The following is a 17,370-nucleotide window of genomic DNA, read 5'->3' on the forward strand; positions in this document are numbered from 1 at the left end:
GGGATGGGGCTTATACATTTTATTAATATACAGTTAAAGGTGAGAACATGCTCACATTCACCTTACAAAGAAGCATATGGAGCTTCTTGGAGATGTTGTACAAAAACATTGAGTGCCGACATAGGCTCCACCTGGCAGAGCTATAATAAATGAAAGCATCAAACATGTGCAGACCCAACTGCCCTATAAAACCAATAAAACCAACAGCTGCGTGTGTATGATCCCGCTACTCATAGGGGCAAATGTATCAAACCTTCCAAAGAGTGGAAAAGTGGAGAAGTTGCCATTAGCAATCACTCAACTTCTGCCTAGCATTTATCAAGTACAAAGAAGCTGGTTGGTTGGTATAGGCAACTTCTCAACCTGTCCTCTTTAGAAAGTTTGATACATCCCCTCCCTTGTCTCCTGACACACATCAGCTACTAAAAGCCTGGCATTAATATACTGCAACCACCGATAGCACCTCTTAATATCTTTAGTAATAGGGTGTGCAGTCCAGCTCCCCCCCCCTTCTTCCTATATATGTGTGTATATATTGTACACTTGAAGGTGAGGCTCCTTCATTCTGGCACTGGCACCCCTCCCATTCACCCTCAGGTGTTTGAATTAGCAGAGGTCCTACATTTCAGATCACACATTGATAAGGGCTCTATTTGAAGGTAAGACCTAGATAAATTTATATAATGTGATAGTATTAGAGATGTTAGGGACCCATGTGAAATGAAGTCACCAGGTTGCAGTACATGGGCCCACATATTTGCGCAAATGTGTGATAAGAACTCTTATACTCCATGTTAATTGTGAGGGTTTATTTAAATTATTTATAATACCAGTGTTCTTAGTGCTAGTAGTGTCCATCTCTTCCTCCAACATAGTACTAGAAGCAAGGCATGATAGCACCTCTTAATATCTTTAGTAATAGGGTGTGCAGTCCAGCTCCCCCTTCTTCCTATATATGGGTGTATATATTGTACACTTGAAGGTGAGGCTCCTTCATGCTGTTCTTGGCACCTGTCCCATTCAACCACCAATCATCTCACATAAACTTCAGTGATCTCCAAAAAGTAAAAAATAGCAAACAACCCGCTCATTGGCATTGTTGGTTGATTGTAATTGGCTGATGTCTTCCATTGCAAACTGAAGGAGAAAGAGAATATTGGAGATAGGTTTCCAGGGACAATGTATGAACAGTTATTTTTATATTATTATATAAGTTATATTGTGAACTTGTCCTCAGATGGAGTTGTAATGTATACCGGTCATCAGATGGAGATGTAACGTATGCCGGTCATCAGATGGAGTTGTAATGTATGCCAGTCATCAGATGGAGATGTAACGTATGCCGGTCATCAGATGGAGATGTAACGTACGCCACTTATTAGATAAAGTTGTAATATAAGCCAGTCATCAGATGGAATTGTAATGTATACTGGTCATCAGATGGAGTTGTAATGTATACCGGTCATCAGATGGAGTTGTAATGTATGGCGGTCATCCGGCGAAGTTGTAATGTATGCCAGTCGTCAGCTGAGACAACATTGTGTTTTGATCACAGACAGATCTGCAATGTATTGCAGTTTTTTTTTCTATAAGCTAGACTGACTTCTGCATTGTATGCCAATAAGCAGAGGCAATGCTGTATTTTAAAACAGCCACATAGATTTCATCTATAACGAAAGAAGCTATATCAATAAACTGCCAGTTTAATGTGTACATCATGGGTCTGATACAGAGTTGGGAGAAAAAAATAAGAATTTACTCACCGGTAATTCTATTTCTCGTAGTCCGTAGTGGATGCTGGGAACTCCGAAAGGACCATGGGGAATAGTGGGCTCCGAAGGAGGATGGGCACTCTAGAAAGATTTATGACTACCTGGTGAGCACTGGCTCCTCCCACTATGACCCTCCTCCAAGCCTCAGTTAGGACACTGTGCCCGGACGAGCTGACATAATAAGGAAGGATTTTGAATCCCGGGTAAGACTCATACCAGCCACACCAATCACACCATATAACTCGTGATAGGAACCCCGGTTAACAGTATGATAACAAAAAGGAGCCTCTGAAGAGATGGCTCACAACAAAACCCGATTTTTGTAACAATAACTATGTACAAGTATTGCAGACAATCCGCACTTGGGATGGGCGCCCAGCATCCACTACGGACTACGAGAAATAGAATTACCGGTGAGTAAATTCTTATTTTCTCTGACGTCCTAGTGGATGCTGGGGACTCCGAAAGGACCATGGGGATTATACCAAAGCTCCCAAACGGGCGGGAGAGTGCGGATGACTCTGCAGCACCGAATGAGAGAACTCCAGGTCCTCCTCAGCCAGGGTATCAAATTTGTAGAATTTTGCAAACGTGTTTGCCCCTGACCAAGTAGCCGCTCGACAAAGTTGTAAAGCCGAGACCCCTCGGGCAGCCGCCCAAGATGAGCCCACCTTCCTTGTGGAATGGGCATTTACAGATTTTGGCTGTGGCGGGCCTGCCACAGAATGTGCAAGCTGAATTGTATTACAAATCCAACGAGCAATAGTCTGCTTAGAAGCAGGAGCACCCAGCTTATTGGGTGCATACAGGATAAACAGCGAGTCAGATTTTCTGACTCTAGCCGTCCTGGAAACATATATTTTCAGGGCCCTGACAACGTCTAACAACTTGGAGTCCTCCAAGTCCCTAGTAGCCGCAGGCACCACAATAGGCTGGTTCAGGTGAAACGCTGACACCACCTTAGGGAGAAACTGGGGACGAGTCCTCAATTCTGCCCTATCCATATGGAAAATCAGATAAGGACTTTTACAAGACAAAGCCGCCAATTCTGATACTCGCCTGGCAGAAGCCAAGGCCAATAACATGACCACCTTCCACGTGAGATATTTCAGATCCACGGTTTTAGTGGCTCAAACCAATGTGATTTTAAGAAACTCAACACCACGTTGAGATCCCAAGGTGCCACAGGGGGCACAAACGGGGGCTGAATATGCAGCACTCCTTTTACAAATGTCTGAACTTCAGGTTCTGTACCTTAATGGAGCCCAGTTTTAGGCCCATATTCACTCCTGCTTGCAGGAAATGCAGAAATCGACCTAGTTGAAATTCCTCTGTTGGGGCCTTTTCGGCCTCACACCATGCAACATATTTCCGCCATATGCGGTGATAATGATTTGCTGTAACCTCTTTCCTGGCTTTAATAAGCGTAGGAATGACTTCCTCCGGAATGCCCTTTTCCTTCAGGATCCGGCGTTCAACCGCCATGCCGTCAAACGCAGCCGCGGTAAGTCTTGGAACAGACAGGGCCCCTGCTGTAGCAGGTCTTGTCTGAGCGGTAGAGGCCACGGGTCCTCTGAGATCATCTCTTGAAGTTCCGGGTACCACGCTCTTCTTGGCCAATCCGGAACCACGAGAATTGTGTTTACTCCTCGCTTTCTTATTATTCTCAATACCTTTGGTATGAGAGGCAGAGGAGGGAACACATAAACTGACTGGTACACCCACGGTGTCACTAGAGCGTCCACAGCTATCGCCTGAGGGTCTCTTGACCTGGCGCAATACCTCTCTAGTTTTTTGTTTAGGCGGGACGCCATCATGTCCACCTGTGGACGGTCCCACTGATTTACAATCATTTGGAAGACTTCTGGATGAAGTCCCCACTCTCCCGGGTGGAGGTCGTGCCTGCTGAGAAAGTCTGCTTCCCAGTTGTCCACTCCCGGAATGAACACTGCTGACAGTGCTAGTACATGATTTTCCGCCCATCGGAGAATTCTTGTGGCTTCTGCCATTGCCATCCTGCTTCTTGTGCCGCCCTGTCGATTCACATGGGCGACTGCCGTGATGTTGTCTGACTGGATCAGCACCGGCTGGTGTAGGAGCAAGGATTTTGCTTGACTTAGGGCATTGTAAATGGCCCTAAATTCCAGAATATTTATGTGAAGGGAAGTCTCCTGACTTGACCATAGTCCTTGGAAGTTTCTTCCCTGTGTGACTGCCCCCCAGCCTCGGAGGCTGGCATCCGTGGTCACCAGGACCCAGTCCTGTATGCCGAATCTGCGGCCCTCCAGAAGATGAGCACTCTGCAGCCACCACAGAAGAGACACCCTGGTTCTTGGAGACAGGGTTATCAAGCGATGCATCTGAAGATGCGATCCGGACCACTTGTCCAACAGGTCCCACTGAAAGATTCTGGCATGGAACCTGCCGAATGGAATTGCTTCGTAAGAAGCTACCATCTTTCCCAAGACCCGCGTGTAGTGATGCACCGATACCTGTTTTGGTTTCAGGAGGTCTCTGACTAGAGAAGACAGCTCCCTGGCTTTCTCCTCCGGGAGAAACACTTTTTTCTGGACTGTGTCCAGAATCATCCCCAAGAACATTAGACGTGTCGTCGGAACCAGCTGTGACTTTGGGATATTCAGAATCCAGCCGTGCTGGTGCAGCACTTCCTGAGATAGTGCTACACCCACCAACAACTGTTCCTTGGACCGTGCCTTTATTAGGAGATCGTCCAAGTACGGGATAATTAAAACTCCCTTTTTTCGAAGGAGTATCATCATTTCCGCCATAACCTTGGTAAATACCCTCGGTGCCGTGGAGAGTCCAAACGGCAGCGTCTGGAATTGGTAATGGCAATCCTGTACCACAAATCTGAGGTACTCCTGGTGAGGATTGTAAATGGGGACATGCAGGTAAGCATCCTTGATGTCCAGGGATACCATGTAATCCCCCTCGTCCAGGCTTGCAATAACCGCCCTGAGCGATTCCATCTTGAACTTGAATTTTGTTATGTAAGTGTTCAAGGATTTCAAATTTAAAATGGGTCTCACCGAACCGTCTGGTTTCGGTACCACAAACAGTGTGGAATAGTAGCCCTGGCCTTGTTGAAGTAGAGGTACGTTGACTATCACCTGCTGGGAATACAGCTTGTGAATGGCCTCTAGCACAGCCTCCCTGCCCGAGGGAGTCGTCGGTAAGGCCGATTTGAGGAAACGGCGGGGGGGAGGCGCCTCGAATTCCAGTTTGTACCCCTGAGATACTATTTGAAGGATCCAGGGATCCACCTGTGAGCGAGCCCACTGATCGCTGAAATTCTTGAGGCGGGCCCCCACCGTACCTAGCTCCGCCTGTGGAGCCCCACCGTCATGCGGCGGACTTGGAAGAAGAAGCGGGGGAGGACTTTTGTTCCTGGGAACCTGCTGTTTGTTGCAGCCTTTTTCCCCTACCTCTGCCTCTAGACAGAAAAGACCCTCCTTTTCCACGCTTGTTTTTCTGGGTCCTAAAGGACTGAACCTGATGAAATGGCGCCTTCTTAGGCTGTGAGGGGACATGGGGTAAAAATGCTGACTTCCCAGACGTTGCTGTGGAAACTAGGTCGGAGAGACCATCCCCAAATAATTCCTCCCCCTTATAAGGCAAAACTTCCATGTGCCTTTTGGAATCTGCATCACCAGTCCACTGGCGAGTCCATAAGCATCTCCTAGCAGAAATGGACAATGCACTTACTTTAGATGCCAGCCGGCAGATTTCTCTCTGTGCATCTCTCATATATAAGACTGAGTCTTTGATATGGTCAATTGTTAGCAGAATCGTATCTCTGTCTAATGTGTCAATATTTTCTGACAGTTTATCCGACCACGCAGCGGCAGCACTGCACATCCATGCTGACGCAATAGCTGGTCTAAGTATAATGCCTGAGTGTGTATATACAGACTTCAGGATCGCCTCCTGCTTTCTATCAGCAGGCTCCTTAAGGGCGGCCGTATCCTGAGACGGTAGTGCCACCTTTTTAGACAAACGTGTGAGCGCTTTATCCACCCTAGGAGGTGTTTCCCAACGTAACCTATCCTCTGGCGGGAAAGGGAACGCCATTAGTACCTTCTTAGGAATTACCAATTTTTTATCAGGGGAAGCCCACGCTTCTTCACACACTTCATTTAATTCATCTGACGGGGGAAAAACTACGGGTAGTTTTTTCTCCCCAAACATAATACCCTTTTTTGTGGTACCTGGATGTAAATCAGAAATGTTTAACACCTCTTTCATTGCCTCAATCATGCAGTGAATGGCCTTAATGGGCATTAGATTCGACGCATCGTCGTCGACACTGGTGTTAGTATCAGTGTCGACATCTGCGTTTGCCATCTGAGGTAGCGGGCGTTTTAGAGCCCCTGATGACCTTTGAGACACCTGGACAGGCACGAGCTGAGAACTCGGCTGTCCCACAGTTGGCATGTCGTCAAATTTCTTATGTAAGGAGTCTATACGTGCACTCATTTCTTTCCATAAGCTCATCCACTCAGGTGTCTGCCCCCCAGGGGGTGACATCCCTTCTAAAGGCATCTGCTCCGCCTCCACATCATTATCCTCATCAAACATGTCGACACAGCCGTACCGACACACCCCACACACACAGGGAATGCTCTAATAGAGGACAGGACCCACAAAAGCCCTTTGGGGGGACAGAGTGAGAGTATGCCAGCACACACCAGAGCGCTATATAATGCAGGGACTAACTGAGTTATGTCCCCTATAGCTGCTTTTTTCTATATAAATATATACTGCGCCTAAATTTAATGCCCCCCCTCTCTTTTTTACCCTTTTCTGTAGTGTAGTCTGCAGGGGAGAGCCAGGGAGCTTCCTTCCAGCGGAGCTGTGAGGGAGAAAATGGCGCCAGTGTGCTGAAGGAGATAGCTCCGCCCCTTTTCCGCGGCCTATTCTCCCGCTTTTTTGTGGAATCTGGCAGGGGTATTTACCACATATATAGCCTCTGGGGCTATATATTGTGGTATTTTTGCCAGCCAAGGTGTTTTTATTGCTGCTCAGGGCGCCCCCCCCCCCAGCGCCCTGCACCCTCAGTGACCGGAGTGTGAAGTGTGTATGAGGAGCAAAGTCTTCATGCCGCCGATTTTCCGGACCTTCTTGCTTCTGGCTCTGTAAGGGGGACGGCGGCGCGGCTCCGGGACCGAACATCAAGGCTGGGCCTGCGGTCGATCCCTCTGGAGCTAATGGTGTCCAGTAGCCTAAGAAGCCCAATCCGGCTGCAAGCAGGCGAGTTCGCTTCTTCTCCCCTTAGTCCCTCGCTGCAGTGAGCCTGTTGCCAGCAGGTCTCACTGAAAATAAAAAACCTAAATCTATACTTTCTGTCTAAGGGCTCAGGAGAGCCCCTAGTGTGCATCCAACCTCGGCCGGGCACAAAATCTAACTGAGGCTTGGAGGGTCATAGTGGGAGGAGCCAGTGCACACCAGGTAGTCATAAATCTTTCTAGAGTGCCCAGCCTCCTTCGGAGCCCGCTATTCCCCATGGTCCTTTCGGAGTTCCCAGCATCCACTAGGACGTCAGAGAAAAGGGCGTATATTGCTCCCAAACAGTGTACTAAAAAAATGTACATTTATAAACTGTATCAAAATTTGCATGTATGTAGAGTTATATCTATTTTGTGATACACTCTCGCCCCTGTGTGTGTGTCTGATTTCCTAATAGTCATCATCATTCTTGCGCACTTGAACCTATCCTATATTAGGAGCAAACAAATGGTCTCCAAACACGTTTAGGACTCTAGCATAGTCCTTGGTTCCATCTAGATGGCCTCACTCAAAAATGGTTGCGTGAACATACCCCCAGCACAGCCCAGATATGCCTCTTCAGTGGTGAGTGTAGCTGCAAATTAAATAAATATATAGAAATGTGCATCTCCCATTCTCCGCATCAGCCCTACATGCCACCCATATGTAATTACATATAGTAATTTTCCTCCTTTACCTTCCCCCCTAGTGCTGTCATTATCAGTCCCAGCACTAATTTGGTTAACACTGTTTTGTTTTCTTTATTGAATAGTACTTTTTCTCACTGAGGTTATCACTGTAAAACGCAAAGCCAGAATGGTGTTTATATGCACAATTTCTCTATGGGGGACATTTACTAAGCAATGATAAGAGAAGTGAGCCAATGGAGAAGTGGCCCCATCAACCAATCAGCAGCTCTGTATCATTTCATAGTATGCAAATTATAGATGTTACTTCAGTAATGATTGGTTGCCATGGGCAACTTCTCCACTGGCCCACTTCTCTACTCTTATCACTGCTTAGTAAATGTCCCATTAAGTTCTGTGTTACTGTCTATACCTGACAAACTAGAGTGTTTAACAGAAAAATATATATATTCACATAAAAATAGAAGTTGTGGTTAGTTATATACATTTTTATCCCTTATTGTAACAAAATCTGTAATACGGCATTGCTAAAACGTTTTCTATATTATTATAATGCAACTAAAATTATTACATATTCAAAGGAGGAACAATATTAAATAGCTACTCATTTGGAAAGTGTACTGCGGTCATTGAATGTATTTTTTAAATTTTATTCTTCCTGACTTTACACTGCTACATAAACCCAAACTACAAGAAAGACAAAACATAAATGAAGCAACACATAAACGAAACATAAATTAAGGAAATAAGATCCTAACACATTCAGATCAGCGATTAGTTACAATAAAGTCACTAAGAGAACTTGGAAATCATATAAAGATTATATTAACAAAAAGCATAAAAATAAAATTATCCAGTATCCTAAATTTCGAAGCGGCGCCAGCAGCCATGACTTTGTAGCCTTGCTCTAGAATTAGATTTACTTAAAGCTTATGCAGTGCTAATAAACTGCAGACGGGTGACATCAAGACCGATTAATTTCATATGTTTGGCAAGATTTTTTTTTTTTTTTATTACATTTAGAAGGCCGGTGATTTAAGGAGCAGATTACATTCTGAGACCAGGTTTTTAAGCTTGACAAACGTAGGAAACAAGAAACAAGTAGAAAGGTTTTTTGTAACATTACTCGGCAGATAAATCCCTGAAAGCAAGCAACCTTCTCAAATTGGTGTTGGCCGAGATATTGTTTTTCACAAGTGATCTTCGTTTCAAGTGGTGCTTACCTATTTTTTTTGGAGCGTTCATCTTTTCCTCTTTTGACTCCAAATATTCGTGTAATCAACGTGCTGAAGAGAAGTGTGGAGGAATTTCTCACCTAATATAAACAGAAACAGTTAAAACAAAATATCGCGGGTGGAAAAATGGCAGCAGATGCGTTCAGTATTTTCTTTTTAAAACACACCCCAAAAAGGAAAGGTAAATGTAAACGGACATGCACTGACAATATTCTGAAGTGCTTAAAGTCGGCCACATGTCCGTACCAGGCTGCAAACCAGATTTAGATTTCATAAAGGAATTTTTAAACAACCTATAACACCTCCACTAACAAAAACACACAAAAGTGGATTTTTGTGTGCAATTACTTAACAAACGCTGCATTTTTTATGTTAATCTTTTGGGACAAAATTATGTTAAATCAGGGATTTCTAGAGCAGAGTGTGAAAAGTCTTGAAAGAAGAAAATACAAGTTGGTCCAACAAGTAAAGGTGTTTTCACATACGTGTATAAGTTTCATACCAAGACGTGACTTGAACGCCTATTCCACTCTAAACAGGGAATTCAGATCTGGGTGAAATTCAATAAGTAAAACATAAATGCAAAATGCTACGTGCCTGTGTCTCACATGATCCAATGGATCACCTCTGCTGCATCAGCTGGCCCTGTCCTTGCTCCTGCTGCTAGCATGTTGTTGATAACAAAACATGTTAAATATATGACAATAGAGGCTGGCTTAGCACGAGGAAAGGTAGTCCCCAGATGTCAACCACGGCCCAGAGCGGTTCTTCTACTGTAGCTCTTGGTAAAACAGCAACCTGTCATACTGGCTACACAGTTCTACTGTAGCTCCTCTATCATACAGGTTGCACAGCTCTCCTATTGTAGCTCCTGGTGAGACAGGCCTCTATCATACAGATTGCACAGCTATCCTACTGTAGCTCCTGGTGAGACAGGCCTCTATCATACAGGTCGCACAGCTCTCCTACTGTAGCTCCTGGTGAGACAGGCCTCTATCATACAGGTCGCACAGCTCTCCTACTGTAGCTCCTGGTGAGACAGGCCTCTATCATACAGGTTGCACAGTTCTCCTACTGTAGCGCCAGGTGAGATAGGCCTCTATCAAACAGGTTGCACAGTTCTCCTACTGTAGCTCCTGGTGAGACAGGCCTCTATCATACAGGTCGCACAGCTCTCCTACTGTAGCTCCTGGTGAGACAGGCCTCTATCATACAGGTTGCACAGTTCTCCTACTGTAGCGCCAGGTGAGATAGGCCTCTATCAAACAGGTTGCACAGTTCTCCTACTGTAGCTCCTGGTGAGATAGGCCTCTATCATACAGGTTGCACAGTTCTCCTACTGTAGCGCCAGGTGAGACAGGCCTCTATCATAAAGGTTGCACAGTTCTCCTACTGTAGCTCCTGGTGAGACAGGCCTCTATCATACAGGTCGCACAGCTCTCCTACTGTAGCTCTTGGTGAGACAGGCCACTATCGTACAGGCTGTACATTTTCTGGAAAGCAAGGGCAGCATCTCTTGTCCATGGCAATTTCCAGAGACCTACACCACCAAACAAAACTATCCTGTCTTGGGTGGAAATGTTCCGGCAAACCGTGTCCATGGCTAATAATAATAAATAACGTACCAGCAGACCCTGCAGCACCACTAGCAATGTGTGAGGACAGAAAAGTTTGCTACATTTTTATAAAACCCCACTTTTTAATTTTATACAATGTACTTGCTAAATGCTAGCTAGAAGCTGATTGATTACTATGGGGAATGTGTCCACTTGTCTACTCTTTAGAAGATTTTATACATTTCCCCCTATTCCTGTTAATATGTCTTAGTAATAGAGTTTGATAAATGATCATGTCCAGTATTGTTTTTTTTTTTATCTATATCCAGGCATAGCTGTGTATTAGCATTAGAGCTGGTATCAAGTGTATCCATTACAAAGAGCAACAGCAGAGTTACTTCGTAACCCAAGGTAACCGAAATAAAACTGTGAATGATTATATAAATATATGAGGGACCCCATCTGCTGCTCTGCACCCCTGTCTGCCCCGCCACCCCTGTTCCAATACTTACCTCATTCAGGTGGCCCGGTAGGTATTTCTCTCTGGCTACAGTAGGTCTGCCCTATCTCCCAAGGGAGCCACTGTGTTTCCATGTTGGAGATGGGACAGACCTTACACAGTTATTAAGCAGTAAGCATATGTTGCCAGAAGACCATACAAACATATAGATTAAACCTATAGATTTAGAGATTGAACCCCCCTCCCACCCCGATGATTATGACATAAAGATGACTGAGGAACTAGAATTTCTTTGTAACTGTTTTGTGTTGATATATTGAGTATGCTTAAAATACATACTGCGTATTTCTATAGTTCCAACCACAAGTATTCTTGAATTTCCGGCTAGTGCATTTTCCTCCCATGTCTAATTCTCAGCAGAAGTTATAGATATGAAGAACTACAAGGTAACAATCTTTTCGCCAACAGTGCTCCAGCCCTTTGTACTACTGTTCCACAGACAGTGGCCTTGAGCGGCTGCTTACTGGACATTCAGCAAAAACTTTCAGCCCCAATTGTTTGGAATTCTAATCAGCCAGAGAACTGATCCAAATTGCAACTTTGTATGGAAAGCAGCTGCTGCTGTCAGAGGACAAAGGCGTATTCTAACCCTCAGTACCAGTAATCAGTTTATGACGCCTATCTTGCTCTATTCTGAAGAGTCGGCAAGTTTTCAACTTTGAATTCCCGCTGATAGCTGTATGTACCTCATTTACTGACTGGGTTCAATGCGGTCATATTCGTTAAATGTGACAGCTGTTGCCAAGTTTGACAGCTCTGTTAATTCTTATCAAACCTACAAGGCCATTTGTGTTTTATAGTAACACATTTTATATGCATTATTGGAAATACACTTTGTGTGTGTAAAGGCAAAAGGGCATGTGACATACGAAAACATCAATCTGAACGGGAGTAAAGAAGAGGAGCACTGTGATCGAGGCTGACATTTAGTTGGGGTACAAAAAATAGAAGGAAAACTATTATATGAAAACTTATTGGAGGACCACAAATAAAGGTTTTAAAAATGTACTTTTCATTCAAACGCATTTTTAATAATTAACATTTGGGGGTTAATGTATCAATAATCACATTTGCGATCTGGGCGCAATATTAACTCCCAAAATTGCATTCTGGAGCATGGTAAATCTGACAGCATCGCATCCTCCATAGAAACCTATAGGGGCTGCAGCTGCTGTCGGAAATGGAGGGATGGCAGCTGATATCTCCAGTATCTCTGCAGCGTTATCACCTTCATACATATACGGGTGATTCTAAATATTTGCGGATATCCCCAAACACGGGTGTTTTCTAGTAGGGAGGCCAATGCCGGGCCGTTTTTTTCATTCTCAGAATTTGGGATTGAAAAACGGTCAATCCCGTGATTCCCAGGACAACCAGGATTGGCTAGGGGAAGAAAAAAATCGGCGAAGCTGTTGGCGGATCTAGCCGGCAGGTCTGGGTGACAGAGCTGTCGGCGGGTCTGGACGGCTGGTGCGGGCATTCCGGCCGGCGGCATGGACTGTGCTGTGTGACCTCTAAAATCACACAGCACAGACCGGGGGCAGGGAGAGATGGGCAGCATCTAAACCGAATGCTGAACCGGCTCAGATGCTGTCTAACATTTTAAAAAATGCATTGCTCCCTACTCTATACTTTCTTCGTCTTTCCCCTCTCCTCTTTTCTCTTTTCTTGCTTTCTCTTTATCCTTCTTCTCTCTACTGTTACAGCCACGAGATTGTTTTTTTCTTTTTCTTTTTTTGGTTCCTGATTAATCAAAGTGCTTTGGTCGCTCTCGGTGTATACTTTATCTCTATTTCCTTTATTATCAACATGATGTTTTTTCAATATGTGAACCCCATGATCTCTGTTTTTAGATTATATCTCTGCTCTAGGTATAATGTTGTTTTACGGATATACTCTCCCCACCTGTTGTGGGGGGCTAATATAACCCTGTATAACTTGAAAATTAAATAAACAAAAAAAAAAAAAAAAAAAAGCATTGGCCCAAATCCCGGGATTGAAAGCTCCAATCCCAGGATTCCATCCCAGCCAATTTTAGGCCAAAATTCCGTGATACAACCGATCCCCGGATTGGCCACCATATTTTAGGGGAATAGCCAGCAAATATTTATTAATAAATGGGCCCCTACAAGAGACTTAGGTAACCAGTGGCACAGCAGATGGAGATCCACATGGGTGTATGTAGTATATATACAGATGGAATTCACAAGAATCTTCCTACACAAGTAGATGAAGCCTCATATTACTAACCAGCACTGCTGGGGCTCTCAGTTTCTCCCACTATCTAACTCACAGTCTGTGGCTTACTGCTTTCCAATAAGCCCATCCTACCATCATGGAGGCCCAATCAGTAACATAACCCTAGGACTGGAGTGGGAACAGGTCCCTACCTCCCCGAAGATCAGCCCACTCTCCTGAAATACTGGGTCTATGGTGATATCATTCTGACAAACTGGCTCCAGGTTCTTTCACCACTCATTCAAAACTAAGAGACACAGACAAAGAATGAGCACCAAAACAAGCACGTTTAACCTTGGTAAAAAAGCAATGAAACAAAATCCAGATGTCCAGAGGATTTCAAAGGTTTAGTGAACAAGTCACAGTCCCTCGCCTCTAGTTTAATATTAATTTGAAACATACAGTAATTCCCCAATACAGCTACAGCAAGACTGACTGACATTTTAATTTACAGTAGAACACAGAAGCCAGTCAGACAAATCTGGAGTCATCAAATTGGTTCCCATACACAGTGCCATATAGGTGTTACAAAGGGCAAACACTACCTTTAAAGTGCATACACACGGTGAGGTATTGACTATGCGATTTACCTTAAACTCCCCCAGGGGCCAGAATCACCGATTTTGAATATGTACGATTTTGACTAAGTGCCAATTTTGACTATACTTTGTACTAGAAAGTACACTATATAGTCAAGATTGACTTGCCTGCACAGTCTATCTAGCCTTGCGATACTGACCCAGCTGGAGTGCGCATCGGGATCGAATTGGGATTGCAAGGTGGCCGACACCTTTGCGATTTCCACTATATAGTCAAAATCAAAAACAAAGATCTCACCGTGTGTACACAGCTTAAGTCTCAGTAATAACTTAACACAATACATTTAATAAGAGAAAGTGAGGCCTATCATTAATAGCAAATTAGCTCTCATTTCACAAGTGTTACAAGCTATAAACTAAATGGACAATAAAGCAGGAAGGAGCCGGGGCTCCCTAGGACCATCTGTTGTCCATCTTTCCATTAGGTGCTGTGAAATGTGCCTCATCTTCCAGCCATATAATCGACTGCACTGTGCTCACTCTGAGGCATCACCATTCTGTTACAGACTAACTGTATGCAAAGACCATGTGGCTGCACTGTACTCATCCTGTGAAATTATTATTATTATTATTTCCAGTTATTTATATAGCGCACACATATTCCGCAGCGCAGTGCTGTTTGGGGCCTAGTTTTTGAAAAGTGCCATCCGGTGTGACACTGCCGTATGAGTCCAGGGGTACTGCCGTATAAGTCCACCAATTGCAGAATTTTTTTTAAATGACTGGAGCGTGCTGGAGATGCTGTCCGTGGACCGCTTAGCTTAGTCATACAGCAACCTCGGTGCACCTTTTTTTCTTCTTTGCATCATATGCTGTTATGGGCCTTTTTTTTATATCTGCCCTCCTGTCTGCCACTGCAGTGCCACTCCTAGATGGGCCAACTGTTTGTGTCGCTTGGCTTAGTCATACAACTACCTCATTGCAATTCTTTTTCTTCTTTGCATGATGTGCTGTTTGGGGCCTTTTTTTTTATATCTGCCCTCCTGTCTGCCACTGCAGTGCCACGCCTAGATGGGCCAGGTGTTTGTGTTGTCCACTTGTGTCGCTTAGCTTAGTCATCCAGCAACCTCGGTGCAACCTTTTGGCCTAAAAACAATATTGTGAGGTGTGAGGTGTTCAGAATAGACTGGAAATGAGTGGAAATGATAATTATTGAGGTTAATAATACCGTAGGAGCAAAATTACCCCCAAATTCTGTGATTTTAGCTGTTTTTATGTTTTTTTCCCAAAAATCATCCGATCCAAAACCAAAACACGAAAGGGTGGTTTTGGCAAAACCAAGCAAAAATCAAAACACGAAAGTGGAATTAGAACCAAAACACAAAACACGCACATCTCTAACTCACATCAGTCCCTGCCCCAGTGGAGCTTACAATATATATTCCCTATCACATGTACACACAGACACATTCAAGCTAGGGTTAATTTTTGTTGGGAGCCAATTAACCTGCCAGTATATTTTTGGGATTGTGGGAGGAAACCGGAGTACTCAGAGGAAACCCACACAAGTACGGGGAGAATATACAAACTCCGCAGAGTTAGGGCCATGGTGGGAATCGAACTCATGACCTCAGTGCTGTGAGGAAGTAAAGCTAACGATTACACCATCCGTACTGCCCAAATCATCGCCCAATCACAGACAAACATGCTACATACACTGTGTGACTGCCCTATGCTCATTCTATGACATCACCATCCCTATCACATACTAACTTGGGGCCTGATTCATACCTGATCGCTGCTGTGCGTTTTCGCACAGTACGCGATCAGGTACTAACTACGCAAGTGTATGCACTGCAATGCGCATGCACGGCGGACAACAACAAAGGGCATCGCCGGTCAGCGACGAGATGGTGCGAAAAATCCGATCCCACTGGCGTTCGCAAGGTGATTGACAGGAGGAAGCCGATTGTGGGTGGTAACTGGGAGTGTTTGGAAAAAAACAGGCGTGCCCAAGCGTTTTCAGGAATGGTGTCTGACGTCCGCTCTGGCCCCGATCAGCATGTTTTGATCGCAGTGTAGGAGTAAGGCCTGGGCTGTGCAGACACTGCACAAAGTGGATTTTTGCAGCTTGGCGTACACATGGGATCACACACTTGCACGAGGAATTTACACTCCCCCTGGGGGCGGTGACTATCTGAACGCAGGACAGCAAAGTTAGCAGCCCAGCAATCAGGTCTGAATCACCCCCTGGTACCTTCACTGTCTAACTGCACAGTAGTTGTTGTGCGATATCACAACAGACCAAACTGCCACAGAGGGTGGTATCCCATTAGTGTGGTGAATTACCGTAGCTAATGTATTCCCCGATAGGCCGACCTAGGAGACTCCATTTTTTTAATGAGTAATTTACTGCACAGTAAAAATGATCTATAATAGTACTATCGGGCTAAAAAGTCTGTTTTACCGTGCAGTACAGTAGTGTATGTAATAGAATACCGCCTCGAGACGGTGTGACTGAACTGCGGTTGTCCATTGCCCGTTGATGGCCTTGTACCAATGTTAGGTCAGACCAGCACAGCAAATGAAAAGTGGGAGGTCCTAAGGATGACTGGCAGCCTAGAGGGAGGTTTCGCACTGGAAATAAACACGTACAGTAGAGGCAATGTGACAAGAAGTGTTTGGGTGCAGCTGTGGGGTAGGCGGATCATGGTGCCCAGACATCACTTCTCCAACCTCGTCATCAACTTTCCCTATCACCCATTGAATATCACTTAGTATGAAAGGTAGATGTCTGTGGGAAATAAACACAAAGGTAACGATTCAATTGTTGGTTGCTGCGGCTGACACTAGATGGCACCCAACTAAGCAATTCAATTGCTGTTCCAATCGGGCGTGCATTCAGCTGGGGGACACATTTTCGCTTACAGAATGTGCAGCTAAACATAGTACTAATAGGTGCGCACACAGGGGGGGCCACAATTGAATAGCTCCGCTGGGTGCCCATTATGTTTGGGCATCAACAAAACAATTGAATTGCTCCCAAAATATCTATCTTCTCTTTTGTCTCTGTTGGCCTCATGACCGATGTCTGGTATGGAAGGGTAAGAAGAAAGCAGTATTTGAGGAAAAAAATCACCCCCTGTGCCAAGTATTGCTCTGTATTTGTAGATCTTGTAGTGCATGGTGATAGTATTGTAGCATCTGCAGCATACACAGAGTGTTTTACAGCATGCTGACCTCAGTTTTTAGAACAGCAGCTGGAACAAATGCGAAAGTACAGGATTCAAAAGGAATGATTCCAAACCCAGTTGCGCACATCTCTATGAAGGTCCAATCATAGATTTATCTCCACCATAGGCTGTGTAACTCCCTGCTTTCACTTTCAGACATTACCATCCAGTCACAAACAAATTTCATAATCAAGCCTCGTGACTGCACTGTGCTCACTCTGTGACATCACCACAAAATCACTGACTAACCTGCTACACAGACTGTGGGACTGCACTGTACTCACTCTGTGACGTCACCAACCAATCACAGACTAACCTGCTACACAGATTGTGTGACTGCACTG

At 44.7% G+C, this 17,370-nt stretch overlaps 1 protein-coding gene across 5 annotated transcripts in view; it reads right to left on the reverse strand.

Moving 5' to 3' along the window:
• THADA (THADA armadillo repeat containing) overlaps positions 1 to 17,370 on the reverse strand; it is a 1,252,206-nt gene that overhangs the window by 731,404 nt on the left and 503,432 nt on the right. For all 5 annotated transcript variants that reach the window (XM_063918333.1, XM_063918332.1, XM_063918334.1 and 2 more), the window contains exon 26: positions 8,929 to 9,020. In XM_063918333.1, the coding sequence (XP_063774403.1) occupies positions 8,929 to 9,020 (92 nt within the window). The remainder of the gene's footprint in view (positions 1 to 8,928; positions 9,021 to 17,370) is intronic.

The sequence above is a fragment of the Pseudophryne corroboree genome, chromosome 4 (assembly GCF_028390025.1).
Source record: "Pseudophryne corroboree isolate aPseCor3 chromosome 4, aPseCor3.hap2, whole genome shotgun sequence".
Taxonomy (NCBI): Eukaryota; Metazoa; Chordata; class Amphibia; order Anura; family Myobatrachidae; genus Pseudophryne; species Pseudophryne corroboree.